The sequence below is a fragment of the Mesocricetus auratus genome, unplaced genomic scaffold (assembly GCF_017639785.1).
Source record: "Mesocricetus auratus isolate SY011 unplaced genomic scaffold, BCM_Maur_2.0 Super-Scaffold_100011, whole genome shotgun sequence".
Taxonomy (NCBI): domain Eukaryota; kingdom Metazoa; phylum Chordata; class Mammalia; order Rodentia; family Cricetidae; genus Mesocricetus; species Mesocricetus auratus.
The window spans coordinates 58,667,170-58,693,973 of NW_024429195.1; the positions used below are offsets into that span (position 1 = coordinate 58,667,170).

At 40.2% G+C, this 26,804-nt stretch overlaps 1 protein-coding gene across 12 annotated transcripts in view; it reads right to left on the bottom strand.

Annotated features, from left to right (window-relative positions):
* Osbpl8 (oxysterol binding protein like 8) overlaps positions 1-26,804 on the bottom strand; it is a 126,223-nt gene that overhangs the window by 86,130 nt on the left and 13,289 nt on the right. For 11 of the 12 annotated variants that reach the window (XM_040754898.1, XM_040754903.1, XM_040754902.1 and 8 more), the window contains one exon: positions 10,377-10,482. In XM_040754898.1, coding sequence (XP_040610832.1) covers positions 10,377-10,418 — 42 coding nt within the window. In that variant the 5' untranslated portion in view covers positions 10,419-10,482. Of the gene's footprint in view, positions 1-10,376; positions 10,483-26,804 lie in introns of those variants that run through there. The other variant, XM_040754909.1, reaches the window with a different exon arrangement.

Below are 26,804 nucleotides of genomic sequence, written 5' to 3' on the forward strand. Positions count from 1 at the left end.
CAACCTTGAGTAGTTATCTTCAATTTAGTTTTTCTCATTTGCTCAAAAGATCAAGTTGATTCCTAAAATTCAACACAGATACTGCCTCAATCCTTCCTTAGCTGTCATCCACAACACAAGCAATTCTTCCCCTACTAGTCTTTTGCTACCAAATAGATTTGCCAATCTATATCCATTTTCAGTAATGGAGCATAACTGATATGGTGTTGGTAGTTCCCTGCCATAACTAAACCTACCTCCTTCATCAAAGTCCTTACACAGAGAGCAGCTCAAAACTGATCAATATGATTTTTCACTTGCAACTTGTGTCATTCAAATGGTGGGGTAACTAAAAGGAAATTGTGATTATAAGACAAGAAAAATGTGTTTGCTGTCCATGAAATAATTAAACTTACAAACCTAGCCTTTGACCTCATGAAACATTTCCCTCTAAATCTGATTTAATCAACCAGTTAAGTGGAAAGGTTATGGAAACAATACAACCCAAACCGTATTATCATACCACAATCACACCAAGTGAGATATGAGAACTGGTTATATTAGAAATGCAAGTAAGTAATTATTTCAGAGTTCATCTTACAATGTAAGCTTAATCTTACAATGGGCTTAAATCATTTTATTTTTCACTCTGAAAGAAGAACTTAATTTACTTGGAATTTTATCTGGTAAATTATTTGCATTGTTTACACGGATACATGAATTTTATGTTTGAGTGAGTCAAGACCAAAATGAATGAAGACATAACAAATATCTTCTCAGCCTCTAGAAGTCTATTCTGTTTCTAAAAAGCACTGTATAAGCTAGTATACTTACTTATACATAAACTAGTATACCTTGTTGAGTATTATCAAGTCACAGACAAAGACTGCTAATGCTATGGCAACGTTGGTCTCTGTGACTCACAAACCTACCACAGACAGGACAATAACTCCTTTTCCTTCAGGTCTCGGAAACCATGTAGTGCCCAAGTATCCAAATGAACCTCACAGAAAGTCACAACTAACTACCTGAGAGCAACACTCTGGAAATGATCGTGTACGTAATTCTCAAAGTACACATTGTAATAATGAATACAAAATACTTTAAAAGGATGCTGGAAAGATTTAAGTGTAATACAGAGTTTCTGACATATTATGTCTTCGCATGTAATGACAAGAAAAACAGAATTTGAGTATTTGTACCTAAATCTCAAGATTACCCTCTTCCCTGACTAAGAGACCTTATTCAAATGGCCCTTTAAGAGCCTAATTTTCTTCATTCCTTCAGAGAACACCTACACTTCGTGGTATTGGGTAGATTACCATGAATGTGTGTGAGACAAGCAGCTCAGGGCAGACCACACAGCTAAGAATGCAAAGAATCATTTTCTTTTCTTCCCACACAAGTATAGTAATATAACAATAGCCTAAAAATCTACCGAGGAAGCAAAATTCACAAGGATGCAGAAAACTACTAAATGTGTAACAGTTGCTAGAGAAAGCATGATGAGGTGACTTAATGAATTCTTCACTACAGAAGTCAGTAAAGCAAAATATAAGCTCACAGAAATAGTGGCCAAGTTATTTAATTCTTACACTATAAAATTATGAAACTCCTTTTTAATAGAGCTCAGTAAGCACCAAATACACATCAGATACTCTACTGAACCTCAGTTGTATTGCCATAACTCCACTGTATTCTAATCTCTCTAAAGAGACATTACTAACTAAAACGCAACTGAAAAAGTTATGATGTAGGAAAGAATTAACTAACAGTATCTCAAGTAACAGAAACAAATGATGGAAGACAAGCATGAAAGAACAACCATTAAATTAAGAGTCAGATGTGATGATGCTCTCCTCCAATGCCATCACTTGGGTAGTGAGGCAGGACCAGGAGTTCAAAGCCATCTTATACACAGCAAGTTTAAGACCAGCCTGAGATATATGAGACCCTGTCTCAAAATAAACAGAAAACAAAGAGAAACATCTATCTCCCAAACTCATCACACCATGCATTCTTCCCATATCCTTTGATCCTACACCTTGAAAATGTGCTTTAATTCTCTGAATAGGCCCTGTTATACTTACAGTGCTCCTCTGCCTACAACAGCACTCTTACCTTCACTAAGGCAGTAAAGGATCCATGTTACTTTCAACACTCAGATCAAGCATTGTCTTTAAAAAATCTCTCTCCTCCTTTAAAATAACTGACTCTTCTGGTCCCCTCTGCATCATACACTATCATCTAACCATACATTGTTTCACCTATTATGAACTGTTACGTGCGTTAATGCCCTAAAACTCACAGATAGAAAATACTATCAGATGTGCAAGCCTGGAGTTTGCTTCCTACTTGCCATCAAACTCTGGAAAAGCTACATACTTTCCCTTAATATTAGTTTCTGCATCTGTAAAAAAAAAAAAGGGGGGGGGTGCTGCCACAGACCCTTCAGGTCCTATTGATATGTATCTCTAACTCTTTTCACGTGTTTTTCATATGGATGTTGCTACCCTTTAGGTTTTAACTGCTGTTTAGATAACTTGTTCTCCAATCTGACCAACAGCCTCTATATTTCTATAGTCAATCTTGGTTGCAAGTGCAATCACCTGAAGGAACTGATGCCTGCATCTCACCCTTTGGGATTTTAATTTACATGAATAAAGATGTAGTCACGCACTGGAATTTCATAAAGCATACTAGACAACACCAAGGTTCAAAACCGAGCATGGTAACACACACCTGAAATTACAGCAGAGGCAGGAAGTTGGCCACATGTTCAACACCTGGACTACACTGCTAGTTTTAGACTATCCACAGTGGTATCCTATTTCAAAGACAAGAGAGAAAAAACTCCAATGTTCGGTTAATTATCACTTCAATATTCTAGTTCTCTCAAGAGGATTCTCCTAAATCACATCTTTTGGATTAGTTTCTGGTTCATTTGGACAGTGTCTCTGTGTAGCTCTGCTGTCCTGGAACTCTCTAGGGAGAACAGGCTGACCTCCACCACCTGCCTCTGCCTCCCAAGTACTGGAATAAAAGGTGCATATTATAATGCCCAGCATCTGGTTTAGTTGTTATTCATATGTTAGCATATTTTCTGAAAAGTTCTCAATTGCAACAGGCGACATTGCCCATGAGCTCTCAATGGTATAGGCAAGAATGCAGCAAGACACTGCTCATGGAATGGGCTTAATGAAGTAGGTTAAGTTATCCAACACCTTTTGTAAATGCTTAACAAAAATCAGCTTTTCTGCATACATGCATCTTGTGCATCTGACACCCCAGCACACTTACAAATAAAATCATTCTCCCAAGTTTGTTTTGCTCCACAGTACTCTTTTCAACATATTAAATTTGATATCATTTTGAAGCCATTATAAGCAAATGAAAACCTATTGGATCCAGATGAAAATATTTTGACTGTTTCACTCGTTTTAGGTAAAATGCTAGAGATCTGGACTTCCAACTCAATTTTATCTTCATGTATGTCTAACTTGTAAGATTTCTATTTGTTTCTTTTTAAAAAAATATTAAGCTAGGATGCAAAATGATCGCATTGAGACATTTCCCACATGTGTATCATTGCATCATGCTCATCAATTCACCAACCCCACTGCTTCTCCCCGGCCCCTCCTGTGGGTCCCCTTCTGCACTGCAGTTTTCATTTCAAACCCATACTCCGAGTCCACATTGGAGGGGGATGTGCTGCTCACCCTGCCTTCTCTCCCCCCCTACTTACTCTCTTATCTCTGACACCTCCGTCTCCCTCCCCTCCTTCCTCCACATAACCCCTTCTGCTTTTGCATTATACAATCTCTCTGGAGTTTTATGGGACACTTTCACTTCACTAATAAAGTTATTTGGAGATAAGTGTACACAATTTCAGCTGACTTAGAGACCTTGAACTACTCAGTTTTAGTTACTCCCTGCTCACAGGAACCTTTCTATAAGCCTCCAAGTTGCTGGAAAATAGCTCTTGATGGTGATTATGAAAAACCTTCAGTCAAGTGACTTAAAAACCTGTGTAACTGCATTACTTATAAATACTGAAGAAGTAAGCCTTGAAAACCAGTACTCCTCAAATCTAGTTCAGAAAAAAACAACAACAAAAAACAAAAACAAAAAAACCTTTCTATTTCTGTTTCTGGCTAAGACTATACTGAGTAAATGACACCTAAATATGTATCATTTCTAATTTTGATTTCTAAACTATGAGAATGACATAAGGAACAAAGAAGAATAAACCCTTCACCCATTCTTAAAACCTTTTTTTGAATTCCAGGCCACTCTTTGGAATCTTTGGTCCACTTTCACTAATGCTGAAATGTGCTTCCATTCAACCTGGTAACCTGAATCCAATCTCCAGGACCCACACAGTGAAAAGAGAGAATCAATGCCTACAAGTTGCTCTCTGATCTCCCTAAGCACACCAAGCATATGTGCACACACAATTAAATATTTATCAGTGATAATCTATCAATGGGGGCTTGGGATGCAGCACTGTTAGTAGTGTGCTTGCCTAGCATGCCCAAAGTCCTGTATTTGGTTCCAAGACATCATGATACACGCCATTTCTATGGGGACAGGAGTCAGAGCGGAAGTTCAAGAGCATCCTTAGCTATAAAGCAAGTTCAATGCTAGTCCCTGTATCCCCAAAATCAGACAAACAGTAATATCCCCAGCCCTACAGTAAAAAGCAGGTATACCATGATGGCAAGAGCCTGTAATCTCAGTGCTTGCAGACAGAGCCAAGCCCTGAAGAGTGATCACATGGCTACTCAACCTAGCAAATAAATCAGTGAGCTCCAATGATCTCTAGGTGAGAGATCCCATTTCAAATAATGTGACTAACAATAAAGAGTAAAAAACATCAGTCTCTGCCCCCCACCACAAACACAGGTGTGTGCACAGCCATAAGTGTATGTTGACAAGTACACGTGCATATCCCACACACATAAACATACAAATTTTATCTGCATATATGCATACATACATATGTGCACACATATATGCCTGTGTGTATGTGTACGTATAAAATCAGTATGAGTTCATTATGTCAAATGTACCATACTAAATTTAAGATGATAACAGGGGACAGTGGATACAAAAAATATGGAAACTATCGTTGTAATTTTTCTGCAATTCTAAAAGATACCTCACTTTAAAAGTCAAAACATTGGGACTGGAAAAGTGGCTCTTCAGGTAAGAGAGCGTGTTCTTACAGAGGACCCAGGTTTCGATGTTAGCACCCATATGCTCACAACCACTCATAATTCCAGTTCCAGGGGATCTAATACTCTCTTCTGATCTCTTTGGCACCAGTGCACAAACATACATTAGAGCAAAACATCCACTCACATAAAACAAATAAGTCTCTTTTTAAGAAAGGTCAAAATATCCTGTGGGGGAAAAATTAAACTAAAAAATTGAAAAAATACAAATCAAAAGACACAATGTTTAGCTAGGAAACCTGCTCATATACTGATAAACTGTTTTTACCACTTTCCTGTAATCAACTCTTCTCTTTCTCTTGCTGCCTTCCCCAAATTCACTCAACAGTCTCACTGTGTACCTGGCATCTTATTTTATGTCTTATGTAGGTAGACCTACTTTGAACATCAACATGAAATTATGTAATTCAGAGACATCATATTTTACTTTTTTAAGATGTATCTTCTTCTGTGTGTTGGGGAACATACATCTTCTTTGTGTGGGAATACACATCATAGCAAGTAGGTAGGTAGTCGGGAATAACCTGCCAGAGTCAGTCTTTCCTTCCATCAAGTGGGCTCTGGAGATCAAATTTGGTGGCAAATGCCCTTACCCAGTGAGTCATCTTACCAGCCATATACGTAGCAAATTTTATTAACCTCAAGTAATATCAGCCTCTACAAAAGTATGCAACTAAAGATGGAACCTTTAGTACCTATTCAATGGAAACAGTAAATAGTATTTTTCCCACTTGGGAACTCATTGGTAAATCACTGCTATTAACATAAATTTTACAAGTTTTAAAAAGATATATACAAAATATAAAGCCTTTCAAAGTATTCTACACTTTAAAAGATATTTTCCTTTAGTAGTATCAGTGTGCTGGCTAGTCTTATGTCAATTTGGCACACAAACTAGAATTATCTAAAAGGAGGGAACCTTGAGAAAAGGCCTCCAAGTGACCCAGATGTAAGGCATTTCCTTAATTAGTGATTGATGGGGGAAGGCTGAGACCACTGTGGGCAGTGCCTCCCTGGGGCTAAATTGTCCTGGGTCCTATAAGAGAGCAGGCTTAGCCAGAGGTGGTGGTACATGCCTTTAATCCAGCACTCAGAGCAGAGGCAGGCCGATCTCTGAGCTCAAGGCCAACCTAGTCTACAAAGTGAGTTCCAGGGCTGTTACTCAGATAAACTGGAGGGAGGGAGGTAAGGAGGGAGAAAGGCTGAGAGGCTGAGCAAGTCCCCTCCATGGACTCTGCAGCAGCTCCTGCCTACAGGATCCTGCCCTGTTTAAATTCCTGTCCTGACTTCCTTCCAAGATGAACAGTGATACAGAAGTGTAAGCCAAATTTCCTCCCCAACTTGCTTTTTGGTCAAGGTCGCAACAATAGAATCCCTAACTAAGACACTCAGCAAAAGTTTTTAAATAGCAAAAAGACTAATAGTCTAGAAGATAAACACACTGCAAAATGTAATTGGTTAGTCTACTTGCTTAAAACTCACTATAGTCATTTTCTCAAGCCCTCATTTTCCTAATCCAGCTGAGCTAACAGACATAATGATGAATGTCAGGGACTCCCACCACAAGAAGACAGACAATTAACACTGTAGACTCCTGGTTGGTAATACACAAAAACATCCATAAAGTGTTTGTGGTAAGAATATTAAAATCTGAATCTAAGCAATCCTCTACCAATTCTAATTTCAAGAAACATGAACTGGGAAACACATTTTTAAAAACATGAACATTTTCTTTACTTTTTTAATAGTTCAGTGGGTGAAATGCTTGCTATGTAGGCATAAGGACCAGAGTTCGGTTCCCCAGCACCTTCATGAAAGCTAAATACAGCAGCACACATCAGAGCTCCAGTGCTCGGGTGGGTAGTAGAGACGGGGATCCAGTGGGAGAGCTGTCTCAGAAAGTAAGGTGGAGAGCAATGGATAACGATATCTGACGTCAGCTCAAGCCTCCATGTTTCAGATTCCTCATTCTCCAAATCATTTCATATCCTGCTTCCAAACTCATTCCAACCACTCAAATTATTCAAGGACTACCATCATCTGCATACCCAGTCCAACACCTTGGTTTGGCCCCGATCTGTAAAGTCTTTGTCTGCTGTGGCAATCGTTTTCCACATAAACACTATTTGTATTTCCAGCCTAGGATATTCAACTTTTACCTTCAACTTTAAACGACTAATTCCCTAGTGACCCTCGCCTCCTATTTCATCCTGAAATGTTCTCCTGGCTCATTTTCAATCCAATGAGCCCTCCTTACTTCTGCTATGCACAATTAATACTCTCTTAAGCTTTTCCAGGCTGGAGAGATGACTCAATGATTAATAGAATTAGCTATTCTGCCAGAGGACCTGGGCTAGATTCCCAACACCCACCTGGCGGCTCTCAACCATCTGTAACTCCAATTCCAGAGTTCTGGTGCCCTCTTCTGGCCTCCACAGCACCAGGTACACATGTGGTTTGTAGCCATACATACAGGCAAAACACCCATACACATAAAGTAAAAATTAAAAAGAATAAAGCTTTCACAAGTATCCAATGTACATAAATAGACTTTACAGACTTCTCTTACTGATCTTTTTGGAGAGTCTTTTTAAGTAAAAGCCATACCAAAAACCAATAGTAGATTTTATTTAATGGATGTTTAATAATGTACACAGCATTGTAATAGGCAAGAGTCGTGGCTTCAATTAACACTGAAAATCACTCTGAAAGACAGACAGAACAATTATCTCTACACGTATCATAGGGAAACTGACCTCGGAATTTGTATTCATTACGCACACCACGCTAAGTGGCTGAGCTCTTGTCTTTTCCTTGTTTTGTTTAGGAGACAGGGTCTCACTAGTTAAAGCTGTTTTCAGATTCATGATTCTTCTACGTTAGCTTTCTAAGTGATGAGATTTGCAGGACTGCCCAGGACAGCCACCTCCGCTCTGATTTCTAACTACAAGTCTTCGGAACCAAGTTCTTTCCCACCTCGTCTGTGCACCAACAGTAACTCGCTCAGGGCATGACCTCCAAAGGTGCTATTTTACAATAGTAAAACTCAAAAGTGAACCATAACACTAGTTTTAAATTCACATTTCTGTAATTTAGATTGAAATTATCAGTATTGGTCTCTCTACAATAAACTACATATCGCATTTCTGTAGTTTAGACTGAAATTATCAGTATTGGTCTCTCTACAATAGACTTCATATCGCAGAAGAAACAATGAACAGGAGCAAAACAGTCCCCCCTCCCTGCTTCTTCAACATCTTTACTCCACCTTTTCAGAAACAGAATTTAGAGTTTGAGGGAAAAAAAAACAAAAACACTGAAGTTCGTCAATCTCATTATAGGTAAAGGGCATTTAAGGCAGTCTCTCTACTATTGCTTAGATTCCTAGTTAGAGTCATCCTTGTAGATCCCTGGAGATTTCCCTAGTGTCTCCTTCTAGTAAGGTATCTCTTCTCTTTCCTTGTTCTCCTTCTCTTCTTCCCCCAACTCGACCTTCCTGATCCCTTGTGTTCTCCTCCCTGCTCCCCTTCTCCCCTCCTCTTTCTCCTACCTCCCCCCCCCTTAAGTAGCTTTCTTATACATCTCAGGACTACCAGCTCAGAGAATGATGCTGCCCACAGTGGGCCTGGGCCCATCTATATCTCAAGCCCTATTATTGACAATTTCTAATCATCACCAGGGCACCAAATATATCTCAGTCATAAGAACAGTGAAATAGCTTTTCTAAAGATGACATTATGGTCAAGTAAATATAATATGCTAAATACAAGTTTTAGTTTTAACTTTTTCTGAAATCATAGTAAAAATAAAATAACCTACCATCAGTCACCCATTTCTAGCCAGCTTCCCTGCCCTGTGTAAGTCACAATATTCCCAAGCTCAATTTATTCTCTATTAAGAAGTGGACACTTCTAAATTTTTTTTAGCATTTAAACAATCAAAAGGTTTGGATCAAGTTAATCCAAGTCACAAAAACTGCATGGTGCCATTAATTATTACACTACCCCTACAATGGAGCCTGAACAAAGGACATCCACTCAATTAAACTTTACAATCACCTTGATAAAACAGTAACTCATCTCCATAGTAAAATCAAAGATGGAAAGCTGGCCACTGCCTTGGTCCAATGAGGAATATTCTTTAAAAAACAAAACAAAAAACCTCCAGGGATGGTGATTTGGGTAACAGTAGAATGCCAGTTCCATAATCACCACCTCCAAACTACACTCACACATATAGGAACGAGTAAGTGATTAAACTACCCTGTGACTACATCTCATCGAGGACACCTTTGCTTTGGGCAAGAACAACACTGCTAACAAAGATTCTATAAATCAAAATTTAATAGAATCACTCAAATATAAGAGTCAAAATGGTTATTCTGGAGCAAAGCCTTTATTTTATAATGACATCATCCACTTGATCTATACCAGGGGTGAATGTCTTAGTTACTGTATAGCATACACAGTAACTCTCCCTGATACCCACATTTACTTTAATTTCAGAATCTAGTTCAGGAAGCACTGTTGATTAACTTTCAAATTTCCATACAGTACAGAGTGAGTTGCTTTCATTCTGTATTAGCTTAATGTTTCACGACTCTCCTTGCTCAGAGTTCCCCATGACCTGAGATTTAGAGGTATTTAATTTCCTCAACAGTTAATATTCTCTTGATTTTACTGAGATCCAAAAGGGATTTGAGAAAGCAAACACAAATTATTACATGAGTATGTCTGAGACAATATGGCTAGAAAGAAACAGAGAGAAAAGGATATGAAACAGAAATACCAGAGACCTGATAAGTGCTGTTCCAACAAGCTTTGAACAACCTGCAGCTGACAATGTGGGGTTAAATATTGTTTTTTAAAAACTTTAAGTACTTTGCTTTGGCAAGGAATGTGACTCTTACCTTTAATCCCAACACTTGGGAAGCAGAAGAGGCTGATCACTATGAACTCAAGACCAGCCTGGTCTATACAGTGAGTTCCTGGCCTGCCAGGACTACATAAGTAAGAACCTACCTCAAAAAATAACCCAAAATCAACCAACCAAATAAACTTTTGCTTCCAATGAATTTTTAGTAATAAAGTTATGGCTTATATCAAGCACTCTACAGCTGTAGATAACATGTCCTTATGATACTGATTTAAAACTACTTACCGAAGTTATGTCAGGTTCTCCATCTGCTAAACCTGCCTCCATAATGGAAGATAGATTTATGCTTCTCCTTCCATTAATGTTTAGCCATTCTATAAGTCTGGAAACCCTAGAGAAAGAAAAATACATGTATTAGGTCTAACTAAAAATTAAGGCAAGTAGAAAATAACCATGAATTACAGTAGAAGGGAAGAATATTTTATGCTAAGGTTACCAGAAAATTAAACAAAAAATAGATTTTGACAAAGGGTTTGTTTTGTTTTGTTTTGTTTTGAAGGACTAATCTGGAGAGATGGCTCACTGGTTAAAAGTACTTGTTCTTTTGGGGCACCTGAGTTCAATTCCCAACATTCACTTGGCAGCCAACAGCCACATATGACTCCAGTTACAGGGGACCCAACAACCTCTTCTGGCTTCCATGGGCACTGCACACATGTGGTGATAGACATAAGCAAAACACCCATAAACATAAAATAACAGATAATAATCATACATGTTTTTAAAGAATATAGGTTCAAAGACAATTATCCCAAGTGAAAAATAACCTAGATGCAAGCTTAAAAAAAGGAACTGTCCAACATCTGAGAAGCAAAGGCAAGAAGACCGATGAGGCTATACCAATTCTATCTCAAGAAAACAAAACCAAGGATAGCTCCTGGATTTTTACATGCTGAATTTTAACATAGCCTTGTTTATGCCAATGTAATAAAGAAAGACTATTTTACTTCACTAATCCTATGTAGATCAGAGCTTTAACTGCTAGACAACTACAGGCATCACCAGTGACAACATTAGAAAGCAGAGCTGTCTTCCGCTTTCACATCTCTAGTTTCCCCAATAAACTTACCAGCATCCAATTCCTCATATTCATTGTCCTTTGGCTTTACTTATCTTCAGTAATCTGTTCTTCTCAAAAGCTATCTAACCTGATAATTTTTAAACAGTACTCAGTGCAAAAGAGAAAACTCGGGCAGGGAAGAGAGCAGGAATGGGATGGGGAGAATAGCAGATAGGACGGAAGGTCTCAGAGATGATTTGGAGTCAAGACACCAGGAACATGAGGGAATGAGCCACACCGCTGTCCAGGCAGAAAAGCAACCAGGTGCAAAGCCTCTGGAGGGGACACCTGGCACAAGAGCAAGGGATTCCTGTGGCAGGTGGGGAAGGAGCTGAACTCGAGCAAAGAGAAGAGAAGGGCAACTAATCACCCAATCACATGACTTTACCCTGAATGAGAAGGAAGACTGCCGTTGAAAGCCAAGACACACACACTTATCCCCTCACTATCATTCATCAGCTGTTTTGCTACAGCAACTAGAAAAATAACGAATTCAGAGGCTTAAAGTGTTTGCTCGCTCATCTAACCACATCTTAGAGGTGAGAAGCTAGACACTTATACAATCCCAAGTCAGAAAGACAAGTTTTCTGTCGTTCAACAGCCTTCAGAGTTGCACTGCATCTACAACCAAAACAAGAACTTTAAAAGAGGTCTTATCAGAACACTACAGTCTCACGTCTCAAAACTGCCAAGTGAAGCTAAGGCTGTACGTTAATTTCAACGTAATTATTAGTTGAATCCAACGTTTAAAAAAAGACTGTGTTCTCTCTTTTGTTATCAGTACTCTGATAATACTGCTTGGAAAACCGGTGTCTCAATCCCTATACTTAGCCTAACAAAATTCTTACAGAAACTAAGTTTTAAATTTTTCTTTTTGGCTTAAATTATCATTTTGGTCACAGAGAAAAGGCGAAGAGAAGCAAGCACCAAGCAAGCAACCATCTTAACTGGACACCCCAGAGGTTTTCTGTTTCATTTTGATAAGTACATATATAAGAAAAACAGCTCTTTCGTTTTGATAACTAAATACACTGTATTTTTAAGTAATATATTTTTATCTCTAAAGAGATAAATTCCGCTCTGTCAATTTGACTTAAAGAAACAATTTAAGGTTACAAATGCTAACAACATGGTTTAGCAAATCTGCACTAGTCTTCTAAATCTATGGTACATCATCATCACACACCATCAGCGATGATCTGGAGCACCCAGGACTGTACCAGACTGATATAGTGAAATTATTTATTCTCATTACTAAGGGCTGCAATTCATTTAATTATGTGTTATGTGTTTGCACCTTTGTATGGGTACACGTGCTTGAGTCTGTGTGGGTATATGCGAGTGTAGGTGCCGATGGAATCCAGAGGGGCCAAATGCCTCTGGAGCTGGAGTTACAGGCAGTGGTACGCCTCTGACATTGATGCTTGCAACTGAACTCATATCTTCTTGCAAGAACATACACCTCTTAACTGCTGAGCCATCTTTCCAATCCCCAAAGGCTACAATTGAAATAGTATCAATTGAATGGGATCATAATATAGGAAACAAGAGCAGGTGATGCTCCTGAATATAAATTACAATAAATGCTTAAAATTTATTTTTATTTCATGTGTGTGTTTGCCTGAATGTGTATCTGTATACCCAGTATGTAGCTCGTACCTGTGGAAGCCAGGAGAGAACACTGGAATCCCTCAAGCAGGCAGGTAAGGTTAGCTACCATGTGGGTGCTTGGAACTGAACTAGAGTCCTAGGCAAGATCAACAAATGCTCTAAACCGAACAGCCACCTCTCCAGCCCCAGCACTGAATGATATCCAAGATTTCTTTTAAAACAGTTAAATTAACGAGACACAGACTTTCATTATTTGTCTCAAAGCCTAGTGGAATTCGGAGCTCACGGTGCTAAATAAGCCCTTTAACATTCTATTCCCCAGCTGTAATAAAGTGTTGTGGATTGTTCTTACCTCTCGGTGTGCACTTCACACTCTAATGAAGCTTCCCTGTATCTCATCTCCTTCCTGTCACTCTAAACATCCATGGCTTCAACTTCCACCCCAGGCTAATTACTCCCTGTCCTGTCTCTAGTCTCAAGGCTCATCCTAAATTCACCATGCAACTTTTCCAAAATAGAGCCTTCATTTTCTTCATCTGTCCTCTCCATAGCTACTCTCAATCCTTCCAGGTCTTCTACTACCACTCTTTAAAAGGACAAATGGTCTTTGATGGTTTCAATTTTGTATTAGCTATTATTTTCCCGAAATATAAATCAATCCTACCATGTTCTTCCTTTCTCGGAATGATTAAGGTCTTCCTCACACCTGCCATCCCATTAGATCTCCTCATGCTCTCCTCTAGCCCTTGTTCTCCAGGACCTGCTGTTACGACCACTTCCAAGGCTCAGCTCCTATGCCTCAATGGATGCTAAGAACCTGGCCACTCTTCGTTTTCCTAATGCCTGCCTGGACACAAACTCTGCTCAGGAACCCCCTCTTCTGGGAAAAGGATGAATTTCCTCAGCCCGAGACACATACTCTTCAGCAGGTTGGGGAACTTAGCTTTATCACAAATCGCAATAACTAGATGTGGTAGCCTATGCCTGCAATATCTCAGCACTCGGGAGGTGGAGGCAGGAGTGGTGCTGAGAGTTCAAAACCCATCTGGGCTATATACATAGTAAGATGCAGCATGGGCTACAAAGTGAAACTCGCTTCAACATTTTTCCTTTATACTTCTATTTCGTCTTTTATATTTTTAGCGTATAAATCATTTAATGTTTTAGTAGCAACCCTGTAATTTCCATAAATGAAAAAGCTAGTTAGCTCTTACTTTATTTTGGGCACCTGGACATCTTATGTAGTAATACCTACCACAAAGCAGGCATCAAAAGAAAACTCACTAAATAATACAGGGGAAAATTAATTAAATCATTTATTCAATTAGGGGTAGCAACAGGTCCCGGAAAGACGGCTTAATAGTTAAGTGTGCTTGCTGCTCTAGGTTCAATTCCCAGCACCCATACTATGGCTTAACTTCAGTTCCAGGGGACCCAATGATCTCTTCTGGCCTCCAAGGACAACAGTTATGCATGTGGCGCATATATATGTATGCAGACAAACATTCAAACACATAAAATAAAAACAAATCTGCTTTTTAAGAGCATTCACCAAAGTCAGGGGAAGTCATTGGCATATAAAGCAGGCCAATCTTTATGAGCACTTAACAAATGTCATTGTATGGTGATGGCAAATCTCTAAAGACTGGAGCATTTGGGCTGGATCACATCTGTTAGAACCGACAGCAGTGGTTCTATCTCACACAAACTACCTTAGAGAGGAAGAGTGAGAGTACATTCTATCCTGGCAGAGGAAGCACGGCAGCAGGAACATGAGGTACAGTGCATCCACAGTCGGGAAGCAGAGAAGGATGAACGCGTCTGCTCGGCTCTTCTCCACGAAATGATACTGCCCACTATGGGTGGGGCTTCCCACCTCAGTTAATTCAACCTATAATCCCCCTCTCCAGCATGTCTACCCGGTCTCTCGTGTGACACTATCTATCTATATATATATATATATATATATATATATATATATATATATATATAGTTAGTTAGCAGTCAACGTGAATCATTACAGAGGTGGATTTTGGTTTTTATCTGCCCAATCCAGTCCCTTTGGTAACAAGAGCCGTGTTCTCTTCCTTTGAGGAGAGCAGCCCTTTTCTGATGTATAAAGTGTTGGAATGTCATCTTTTCCCAGTCATAAAGAAAAAAAGAGCAATACATTCAAGCTAGATCTCAATCCTAACCACACTCTGAGAAAAGTATCTGCTTCATGAACAGGAGTGGACACAAATAACCGATGACTAACGCTCCCAAGGCACTTGACCACAGCCTACCCCATATGAGCAACTGTAAAAGAGGCAGTACACAGGAAACTCCAGTCTCAAAAAATAAAGAGGGGAAGGGCTCACAAAAGGCCTTGTCTTAAAAAAAGAAGAAATTCGAGTATTCAGAACTCAAACTTCTAAGCTCTTGTCTACTTATCATCTACACATTTTTTTTCTAATTCCAAGTATGTCAAATACCAAGCTTAGAAATGTCTTTAACAGGAGAAATGTAATTTCAGTAGGAAGAAAATGTACTCCAAATTCCTTCTCTAACTTAGCAAGTATTAATATTCCTGAACAAATTAAAGTGGACATCCAAGATCCATCAGCATTTCCAGTATGTGAAAAATTAAGAACAGGAACATAAACAGACTATAAAGTCCAGCTTAATTAGAAGGACTAAAACTACAAATGAAAAAAAACCAGAAAATCATACCTATAATCCTAGTGCTTAAGAAGTTGAGGCAGAGGAATGCCACTGAGTTTGAGGTTAGCCTTGGCTGTGTAATTTACTGGTCAGTCTGAGCTACAGAGTAAGATCCTGACTCAGAAGAAAAAAAAAAACAAAAACAAAAACAAAAAACAAACAAACAAAAAAACAATAATTACAATGGCTGGAGAGATGGCCCAGTGGTTAAGAGCACTGGCTGCTCTTCTAGAGGACAGCTCCCACATGGTGGCTCACAACCATCTGTAACTCTAGTTCCAGTAATTTGATGCCCTCTGCTGGCTTCTATGGACATCATAGTGGTGCACAGACAAGCTTACAGGCAATACACCCATACATATAAAATAACAATAATGATAATAATTAATAGTAATGTGTTGGTTTTCCTGTTACTTTTGTGACTTAAGAAAAGAGGAAAGGGCAAAGCATTTGGGAGATCTTTGAAAACCATATTGGGTGTTCATGTAGGTGTAGTCACAGTGCCTCTGGCCTGCAAGTCCAGCATTTCAGTGAGAGAGGTAGAAAACTGTGAGTTCCAGGCCAGCCTGGGTTACTCTGTCTCAACGTAGGCTAACCCCTTCACTAAACATCCACTAATATAAATCTGTTACTTTCTTTCATACTTACTTAATTTGTATCTAAAATTTTTCTCCAATTCAACATGCCCCCACTAAATACCTGCTACCATATCACTAACTGTCACTGCCATTCCTTTAATGTTCATGCAAAAGACTGTTTCAGGTAAGAACTAGGATGTTTCTGTGCCAATGTACAAGAGATGAAAAGTAACACATGATCTAAAGTAAAAAGTTACAAATGAATTTCTTGACAAATACCAGGTCTTCGAATAGGAGGGATGGGAGGTAAGGTCTGATCTATAATAAAGAGGTTTCTACCAGTGAGCTATACCCCAAATCCCAGAATTGATATTTAAATACTACATTTCTGATATATAACTCTAGTTACTACAGCCCCAAACTACTCACCTTCTTAAAAATTTGTAAACTAGTCAGGTATGATGGCATATGACTTAACCTAGCACATGGGAGGCAGAGACAGGTGGATCTCTTCAAGTTCAAGGCCAGCCTGGTATACATAGCAGGTTCCTGAACAGTCAGGGACACACAGTATGACTATCAAAAAACCCAGAAACAAAACAAAAAGCAAACTCCCACCCCGCAAGCCATACCTTGCTCACACAATGAAGAACAGAGAAAGACCACCAAATGCTGGCTAATCCCTACTGACAAGGTCAAAGTACTCTGCCTCTTCCTTAATACAACCAGTACTTAACATCCTAGAAAACAGCAAGCAGAACTCTCTCTTGGAGGAACTGGCAAAAACAACTTCTCAGGAGACCAAAAGTATAAACCATGAGGGGAAGAGTCCCTGAATTTCATGTGCCAGACATCATAAAAATTAAACTCTCACTCAAGAGTTTCAGGGATGGAGTTGGAGCTGGTAGAGAGCTTGCCAAGCATGCAGAAGGCCCTTGGGTTTAATCTGCATCACCATATAAATCCAGGCATGACAGTACACACCTGTAATTCTAACACTTAGCAGAGGCAGGAAATCACCTTCAGTTATGTAAGGGTTTGGTGCCAGCCTACTCTACATGAAACATGTCTCAAAAACAAAAACAAACAGCTATAAAGCAATTCCTAATGAGAGGGACTAAAGTGATGAAGTAACTTCAGTTCCAAAGAATTCACCACCCTCTTCTGGCCTCCCCTCAGGAGCACTACAAGCATGTGGTGCACAGACACATGCTGACAAACACCCATACACATAGAATAAAAATAAGTAAAACCTCAATAAATCATTGAAGTCAATGGAAGTATTGCGTTTACAAGAAAAACAAGATGAGAAGCACTAATTTGAAATATTCTAGAGCCAGACTCAGGGCAAAGCCATCGTGGTTTACATTATAAGACATTGTCTCCAAAACACAAAAACAAAAAAATTCTATTGACTTACAAAGAAATTAAGATATACATGGCTAATTCAAGCAGGATTCTCAGTTAAATTAGTCATCAAAGAAAGGCACGAAAAAGCACACTACTGAAGGATGACAAGGATAGCTAAAATATTTTTAAATGACAGAGTAAGAATTGATGAGGATGATCAAGAACCAAATAGAACACTCCTACATTGTAGGTCCAAGAGAGATGTAACATGGATTTCATTCTATAATAGCCAGACACACAAAACAAGCCAAATGCCTATTAACAAGTAAGCACTAAATAAATTGTAGCATGGTCACATACAGTGAAACAGTGTCCAGTCATAAAAAGGAACAATCTAAAACTTGTACTGAGCAAATGGAGCCAAACTAGAGCATACACTCTACTTCTAACTGTGAACAGAAAAAAAAATATATAGTATTGAACCAGAACCCAGATCAGCTGTTATCTGAGTGAGAAAGAGGCATGAGGAAATTTTGATGTGGTGTTTGTTTCATGGGTGTATAGAACTACAAAAAAACAAACTGTCATTTAAAATGGGTACATTTTAAAATTTCATGCACACCATATCTGAATAAAGTAGTCTGGGTTTTAAGTCGTATTTTAACATATGAAAATGATGAGAGGGAGGGAGGGAGGGAGGGAGGGAGGGAGGGAGGGAGGGAGGGAGGGAGGGAGGGAGAGGGAGAGGGAGAGAGAGAGAGAGAGAGAGAGAGAGAGAGAGAGAGAGAGAGAGAGAGAGAGAGAGAGAGAGAGAGAGAGAGAAAGAGAGAGAGAGGACTACACTATTCCAGCAATGCTGCTGGGCATCCTGCACACACTTTTAACTCCATCACTCAAAGGCAGAGACAGGAGGATCATCATGACCTTGAGGCCAGCTTGCCTCAAGTTAATAGTGTTAATAGTGACTTAAGGCCAGCCTGGACAATCACACACATACACACGCATGCACAGCTAAACCTAAGAGCATGCCCAAAGGAAAGCATGCAGTAAAGGAGAAAGCGTGTGTACTCTGTTGCCCTCTGAGAAATGGCAGGGAGGCACAGAGCAGCTATGAACACTGGATGGGGCACGGGTGCCAGCAGGTCATGGCAACCCAGGCATGCACGGACTTCAGTCCTGGCCTTACTAAGGTGAAGACAGTACATGGAGGAGATGATGAAAGGCGCTCTAGAGGAAGGATAAGGAAACGGCCTGAAGGAAGGGCGTGTAGCGCAGGTGGAGGGACTGGCGCCTGCAGAAGCATGGAGGCGGGAAGGAGCAGTCGTGAGGAGATGGCAAAATTAGTGTGCCTATGGCATCAAGTCCATATATGGAGGGAAAATCAGGGTCTTTTCATCTGATGCAAATATCCAGTTAAAGTTCACAGAAGATCCAGAACTGTAACTTCTTCTAGTGGATGCTAGGTTATGTATGAGACAAAGACGTTAAACTGGGAGAGAGCTCGTCCTGTTTAAAAACACAATGTGAATATCCATATTCACCAGTTTCACTCTCTTGGATGTTAGCCATGGCCCTGCTCTAAAGCAAAAATAATGATTAGCTGTAATAATAGATACACAGCATATGGCCCTGCTGTGCATCTGTCACCATGTGATTCACAAGTTTTGAAAGCCTTTACATTTTTCAGAATCTCAATTCAGTTCATTTGGAAATCAAGATGAAAAAACTTTCCCCAGAAAACTATTCAGGCATAGTAATGCCTGTAATCCCGCACTGAGGCAGAAGGATCAGGAGTTTAAAGGCCACAAACACCTTTTCTTACACAGAAAACTCAAGGACAGTCTAGGTTACAGGATACCCTGTTTACAAATAAATAAAAATAAAAAATAAATAAAGCAATGATCTTATGACATTACAATTGTATTTCAGAGACCCAATGGATTCTGTGATTTTGGAGGGTTTTGTTTTGTTTGTTTTGGGGGGTTTTGTTTGTTTTGTGGGTGGGGTGGGGGATGTATTTAGATATTACTATGCACCTCAGACTGGCTTTAAACTCATCGTGTGGCCCAAGCAATCCTGAATTTCTCAGAGATCCACCTGCCTCGACTACCCAATAGCTGGAGTTTTAGGTTTCAGTAAAATAAAGGAAAAAGTTCTGTAATTTTGAAGTATTTTTGTATTAATATATTTTAATGATTACCTCTCAGCTATGGACATGTGTAAATGTAGAACTGACAAAAGAATACAGAGTTGGTCTTCTTATAATACTCAAACTAACAGATTTCCATTAGGATTCTGTACACATAACTGATTCTTTTCTACATTTTATATAGAACGGGTCCTTTTTAAAGTCTTATTTCCCAGAAAGGACAGCTACAACACCTAGTTAAAAATGTGAGCCATTTCATTCTCAGCAGCAGAGGAACCTGTGATGAGAAAATGAGACACATAATGAGAAATTTAACTTTAGATCAATAATGCTGACCTTTAGACAAAGTAGCAGCAGTGGAGCTACCGCAGGAAGCAAAGCTGCAAGGTAAGTCTGTGTGCTAGCTGTCTTCTGTCACCTTGAGACAAGCTAAAGTCATCTGAGAGGAGGAAACCGCAAAGAAACGCCGCCGGAAGATGGGGATGAATGCGCATCAGTAGGGCATTTTCTTAATTAGTGATCGATGGCGTTCTATCTCCACCACCAAACAAACAAACAGAGAAGAAAGAATGGAACATAGCATGTTAGTGGGCAAGGAGCATATGGACAAGAGAGGTGAAAGCTGAGCAGGCTGGGCCAGTGAAATGGCTCTGGCAATAAAGGCATCTGCTGTCAACCCTGGCCGAGGATCTACATAGCAGAAGAAAAACACAGCTGCAAGGTATCCTCTGACTTCAGCACATGTACTTATGTGCACATCCATACACATGAGAAAAGAAATGTACAAGAAAAATGAAAACAAAAACTTAAGCGCATACAAAAACTGAAAGGAACTAAAAACCATTTACAACAAAAAGGCAAGAAACCAAAACCTACCTTTTGTTTGTTGCAGTTTTTGAGACAGTCTTATGTAATCCATGGTGACTTCAAACCCCCCAAACAGTCAAGCACAACCCTAAATCCTGATCCTCCTGTTGCCATAATGCCCCCAAGTGTTAAGGTTATAGGTATGTGCCCCAACCCTTGGCCCCAAAGTTTTGTTTAATAACCATAATCAATAATTAATAATAATAACCTATAATGGTAATTCAAAAACAGCACCTTCACCCAGCAATTCTTAAAGCTAAGACTGCGTTCCCAGGCAAGTTTGCAAGACAATGTTAAGGCAGAAGCCAAAGAGAGGAGCACATTCCTGGCTTTCTATCAGTGGCTCTTATGCATGGACCTCCACCTTGCTTTTCCAAGGCACTCACTGTGAGATGCTGACAAAATTATGAAGGAAAAAAAAAACCTTGAACAGATTCAAGGTGGAATTTGTCTAACCTCCAAAGAATAATCAATGATACAATTATATTCCAAACACCTCACCAAATGTGATTTGAATTTTCAATCAAAAATATATTCAAGCCTGGTATAGTGGTATATGGCTATAACTCCAGTATCTGGGAGGTAGAAGCACAAGGATTAGGGGTTCAAGGCCAGCCTTGACAATATAGAGAATCAAACCTGATCTATCCGAAATAACGCTCCCTGCTCCCCCGTGAGACACACACACACACACACACACACACACACACACACACACACACACACACACACACCACCTTAAGCTCCAAGGAAGCTATTTTTCCCCACTTTGGGTCATTGTTACTTTAAAAGTAGCAGATCCACACACTGGGTACATTAGAACATAAGAAATCATCTTCTTGAATCCTGTAAATCTTGTTTGTGAGTGACATCCACTCTGCCCCCTACCCCTTTCCACCATCATTTTTAACTTCCCAAGAATTGACCCCTTTAAATGTTCACAGCTGGCTTGAGATAATCACTTTCTATATAAAATGCAAAGTCTGCTCTTTAAAACCCTAGCATTCATTCCTCAATAACATTTTAGAGCAGTTAGGAAGCTTCAAGTCAACCCTAACACCATTTATTTTACAGATGAAGTAACCAAGCACAGAGTGACTATGTCATCTGCCTAAACCATAGGGCAGAAGGCCAGTCCTTAGTTTCTTTAGTTCTGAGCTCATGTTTTAAGACAAAAATCAGTATGAGGACTTACTAAGAAAACTGAAAAACTAGCATATAACACAGCTTAGACTCTGCTTCTAAAATACTTCACATACAAATATGAGCATGCATTTGTTGTGTTCACAGAAAGAGAATAAGAAGAGAAGACAGAAAAGAATAAGACCAACTGGGACTATTCAGATTATTTCAGACAATACAGAGACTGGTGGCCAAAGAACCACAGAGTCTTCATAGCTACTGGATTTTACATGGCAGAGCACATGATGGTATACAATCATTTTTTTTTCTTGCTGGTCCTGCTGCTGTACACCACTAATCCCAGCACTCAGGAGGCAGCACTGACAGTGACGTGGCCTTAACTGGTCTTCACATTAAATGTGGCCTTCCCAGTTGAGTGTGGTCACATTAGGAAGGCTGATGCAGGAAAACTGTTTTACTTCAAGGTTATCCTGAGATACAGAGGCAGTCTCAAGAACAAAATAAAAATTTTTATTTTTTATTTATTTATTCATTTTTATTTTATTTATTTATTTGGTTTTTCGAGACAGGGTTTCTGTATTATTTTGGAAGCTGTCCTGAAACTTGCTCTGTAGACCAAGCTGGCCTCGAACTCAGAGATCTGCCTGACTCTGCCTCCCGAGTGCTGGGATTAAAGGCGTGCACCACCAACGCCTGGCCAAAATAATTTTTAAAAGTGGCTTTCCGTTTTGACTATCACAATTTCAACAATCCTTATCCACATATGTGAGAGTCCAGCACTCAGGCCAGCCTGGTATACAAACCAAGTTCCAGATTAGTCAGGGCTACATGGAGAAACCATCTCGAAAAACCAAAAATAAACAAATGATAGCATAATCTTTATTAGAATTATTCTAACAGGTTAAAGAAGGGTTTGGACTATAGAATATATGTAAGCATATTTTGTAACCTAAAAATTTTTAAATATACACCAATTATTCAAGTGTTCTGTTTGGGGTTCTTGTTTTGTTTTGAGACAAGTTCCATGAAGCTGGTGAAGATCTTGAATTCTTGATCTTCCTGCTTCCCTCTCTCTGCTGCTGGGGATTACAGGCTGCTTCACCATGACCTATTTGACTGGCTTCACTAATGTCTTTTTAAAAGAGCATTTTTGGTAGGCCACATATCCTTACCCGATGACCTCTGTAAGTGTAAATATTATTTATTTATGTTACTCCATACCATGAAGGCTGGTAAAGACAATGATGAACAAGCTCACTTCTAGGAGTAAATTACAGATTTTAGAATTAGTAGGCACAACAGGAAAACAGTTCAACAGTTCTTAACCTGTGGATCATGACCCCTTTCACAGGAGTTACCTAAGACCATCAGAATACACAGATGTTTACATTATGATTCATAACAGTAGCAAGGTTACAGTGATGAAGTAGCAATGAAATAATGTTATGGTTGGGGGACCTCAACATGAGGGAGAGTATAAAGGGTTGCAGCATTAGGAAGCCTGAGAATCACTGTCTTAGTCTGTTTTCTGATCACATAACAAAATGTTAAACCCAAGGCCTTGCCCATGCTAGGCAAGTGCTTTCCCATTTCACCACACTCGGAGGCGATTTTCCCTCACCTTCGTGTTTTATTTCTTCCTTTAAATTTTATTTATTTATTCTAATAAAAGAGATCAAAAATGTGGAAAGTCCAAGGATGATGGGAGATGCTCTTCAGTAAATCTGTCTCTTATTGGTTGTTGAATAAAGCACTGTTGGCCAATAGGGAAGCAAGATAGGTGGGACTAGGAGTCAAGGAGGATTCTGGGAAAGAGGCAGAGTCAAACACAATGTAGCCTGCCAGAGGAGTAAGAGGTCCAAACCCTTTTCTCTGGTAAGAGAAATACTTAGATTAACAATTATGGGTTAAATACGGAAGTCAGAGCTAGCCAGTAAGAAACCAAGCAAACGGCCAACAGCTTCATAATCAATATAGTGTCCTGTGCATTATTTGGGGGACTGCAACGTGACAGAGTCCAGAAAACTGGCAAGGAAGAAACTACACTCTACACAAGGACAAATTCCAAGAGTTGGCTCTCTCCTTTTACCCTCTGACAGCATGGATTGCACAGGACTTTTAAGGAGCCATCTAGGTTGGTTCCCCTCATACATGTCTATCAAGAAATCTGGAGGAGCCTGCTATAAATGATAACCTTAAAAAGGGCACTTGGAAGGCACTGGAGCATTCTGGCAATTGAGAAAATTAGAGTTCCAAAGAGAGAAAGATTCAAAAAGGAATACTGGTGCAAGGATTTTACCTGTTTTTATTTGTCTGACCAATGTGACGTAGCCCTAACTAAAGATGGGACAGCCAAGCTGATCAGATGGGGTGGAACAGTACTTAACTGGCCATAAAGATACCCATATGGCTAACCAGGCCCTCAGTGTAGATTGTGGCGATAAGCAGGACCTCTTTTGGTTAATAGAGGAGTCCCACCCAGGCTTCAGATGTGATGTAGATTCTTCCTAAAGGCAGGGAGCAGGTGGCAGTGGCCCCTCCTCTACTTGGTGACCACTAGAGGACCCTGTCCAGGTCTACTGCTGGATGGGTGTCATGGCTGTGGGAATGCTGGTGTGGCTGAACCCCTAGCTCCTGGAGTGGTGAGGGGCTTTGGGCATTGGACTAGGATAATCTAGTCATATCCCTCAGACTCCCTGAACGTAGCTTCAATCTCCTCTTGACAAGTCCAGAGCAGTCCACATCAGTGTCTATGAACTTGTTCCCAAATGTTGAGCAAGCATCCAAGCCTTGCACTGCAGTTCGAATGCAGCCTACTGCAACCATGAATAGCCAATGCATAGTAAAGGAGTAATCAGTAGCGAAGAGGGCCAAAAATGGTCTGGATGTGCTTTTAGACCAAGCCCTGTCAGTCACTGAACAGAGTCAGTTTAGAAACAGGACCGGGAAACCAGATGCAGTGGCAGCAGCTAGGTCCTATTTGAGCTTCCTTCCCTGAAACCTGCACCTGGCACCCCCACAACCGACAGGGAGACACTGCTCGGCCTGTGAGGATGTGTGGTCTTGAGCAGCTTGGAGGATAGCAACAGGAACACTGCACCAGTGATCTGGGACTGATGTCACGGCAGGGATGCAGAGAGGGAGCAATCCAGGAATCCAGGTAGTTCATGGCTAGGGGAAGTCTTCCTCCTCACAGCACTGCTCCTCATTCATGCACCTCCATTATCAGTTGCCAGCATCTTCCACACGTGTGTGTCTTGCTGTTCACACTGGGAGAATGTCATGCAGGGCATGTAGTGCTCCTCCAGGCACAGCAAGCTACAGGATATGCTGGGTCCCTGAACAGATGCTCATTCATAAACAGCCAAGGGTGTGTCCAGCAGGAACTGCCCAGAAGGGTACCCTAGCAAAACAGCAGCTCCATACTGAGGCAGTTTACAAGTAGAACAAGAATACGGACTTGTGAGCCGGGCGTTGGTGGCGCACGCCTTTAATCCCAGCACTTGGGAGGCAGAGGCAGGCGGATCTCTGTGAGTTTGAGGCCAGCCTGGTCTACAAGAGCCAGTTCCAAGACAGGCTCAAAGCCACAGAGAGACCCTATCTCGAAAAACCAAAAAAAAAAAAAAAAAAAGAATATAGACTTGTGAACCCAAGCAATCTTAATACAGAAATCACAGCTCTTAAATTGGATGTGGCAATACAGATTTGTAATGCCATCACTTAGGAGTCAGAGGCAAAAGCATCAAGAGTTCAAGGTAGCCAGGGACAGGGGTACACACCTTAAAACACTACACTTTGGAGGCAGAGGCAGGCAGGTTAATCTCTGTGACTTCTAGGGCAACCTGATCTACATACCAAGTTCTAGACCACCCAGGGTTACACAGTGACACCCGAGACACACACACACACACACACACACAAAGTCATCCTTGGCTACATGCAAAGTTTGAGACCAGCCTGATGTATTGGGCAATATGATACCCTGCCTTGAAACCCAGGAGCTAGGAGTCTGGAGGCGGGCAGAACTCTAACTCTTAGATGCTCTCATGCCTCAGATGAGCCAACCCCTTTCCCAGGGTTACCACACTACTACCCCATCTTCTTTACACATTTTCTTGCAGGCACTGTGAATCCTTTCAGTTCTTATCAAAGACCGAGTCCCTTGTTTTCTCAGAGTCATTAAACAAGATGCCCTGACAGAAACATTGCTCTTTCCTTCGGTTCATGTCATTCTTTGGATCCCCTCATCCCCTAGGTCAGCAAATCCTTAGAGCATCCTTTATTCCTTGCTATTAGGAATTTCCACAATGGAGATTGCAAAGTGAGCTGTAGTTTCAGCTGCAGGATTAGTAGTTTACCTGCATTCCTCCCCACTACACACACAGAGCAAATATCCACCTAGCCCCTACTAAACAGCCGGCCCCTGGCACAGTGATTTGCATACAAACTGATTTGTGGTCTTGTAACAGTGACTTATCTTAGAACCACAAAAGGAAACTTACTGAAAAGGTAACAGAAAGCTAGGTATGGTGGGTGTGTGCTTATGTTTCCAGCAATCAAGAAGCCAAGAAAGAAGGGCTGCAGCAGTTCAGTGCCTACTGTGCCAGAGTACTCCATCCCGAGTTACAGAAATAAGTCCCTGTCTCAAACACTAACAAAATTGATATAAAACAAAAATAGACTCTAGAGAATTTTTTCTTATCTTTTAATTCTTAGAACTGAGTATACATCATTAAACTCAATCACCTGGAAGCTTTCAATGGAAAATAAACACCTTTACAAAATAAAAAGATACTACAAATTCCTCTGCAACTATACCTATTTACTATTATTACCTGAATTTAGTACACTGATATCCAAATGCTACGCAGTTAAGGATAATACAACCTATAAACCTAAGGGGGGTTGTTGTTTAGTTTTTGTTAGTTTTTGAAATAGGGTTTGGGCCAACTGAAGATAACCTCCAACCTGCTATGCTGCCACAGATGACTCTGAACTTCTTCTCGTCTGCTTCCCCCTACCTCCAGGGTGCAGGCAGGCATAAACGCCAGCCTGGTTCACACACTGCTGAGGACTGGACAGGGTTGCCTGAATACTGAGCAAGCATTCCATCAACTTAGCTACATCCCTGACTTCTGTTATCTACAGTTGCTAACAGAAAATGAAATTGAGATGTAAGACTGCTTTAAGAA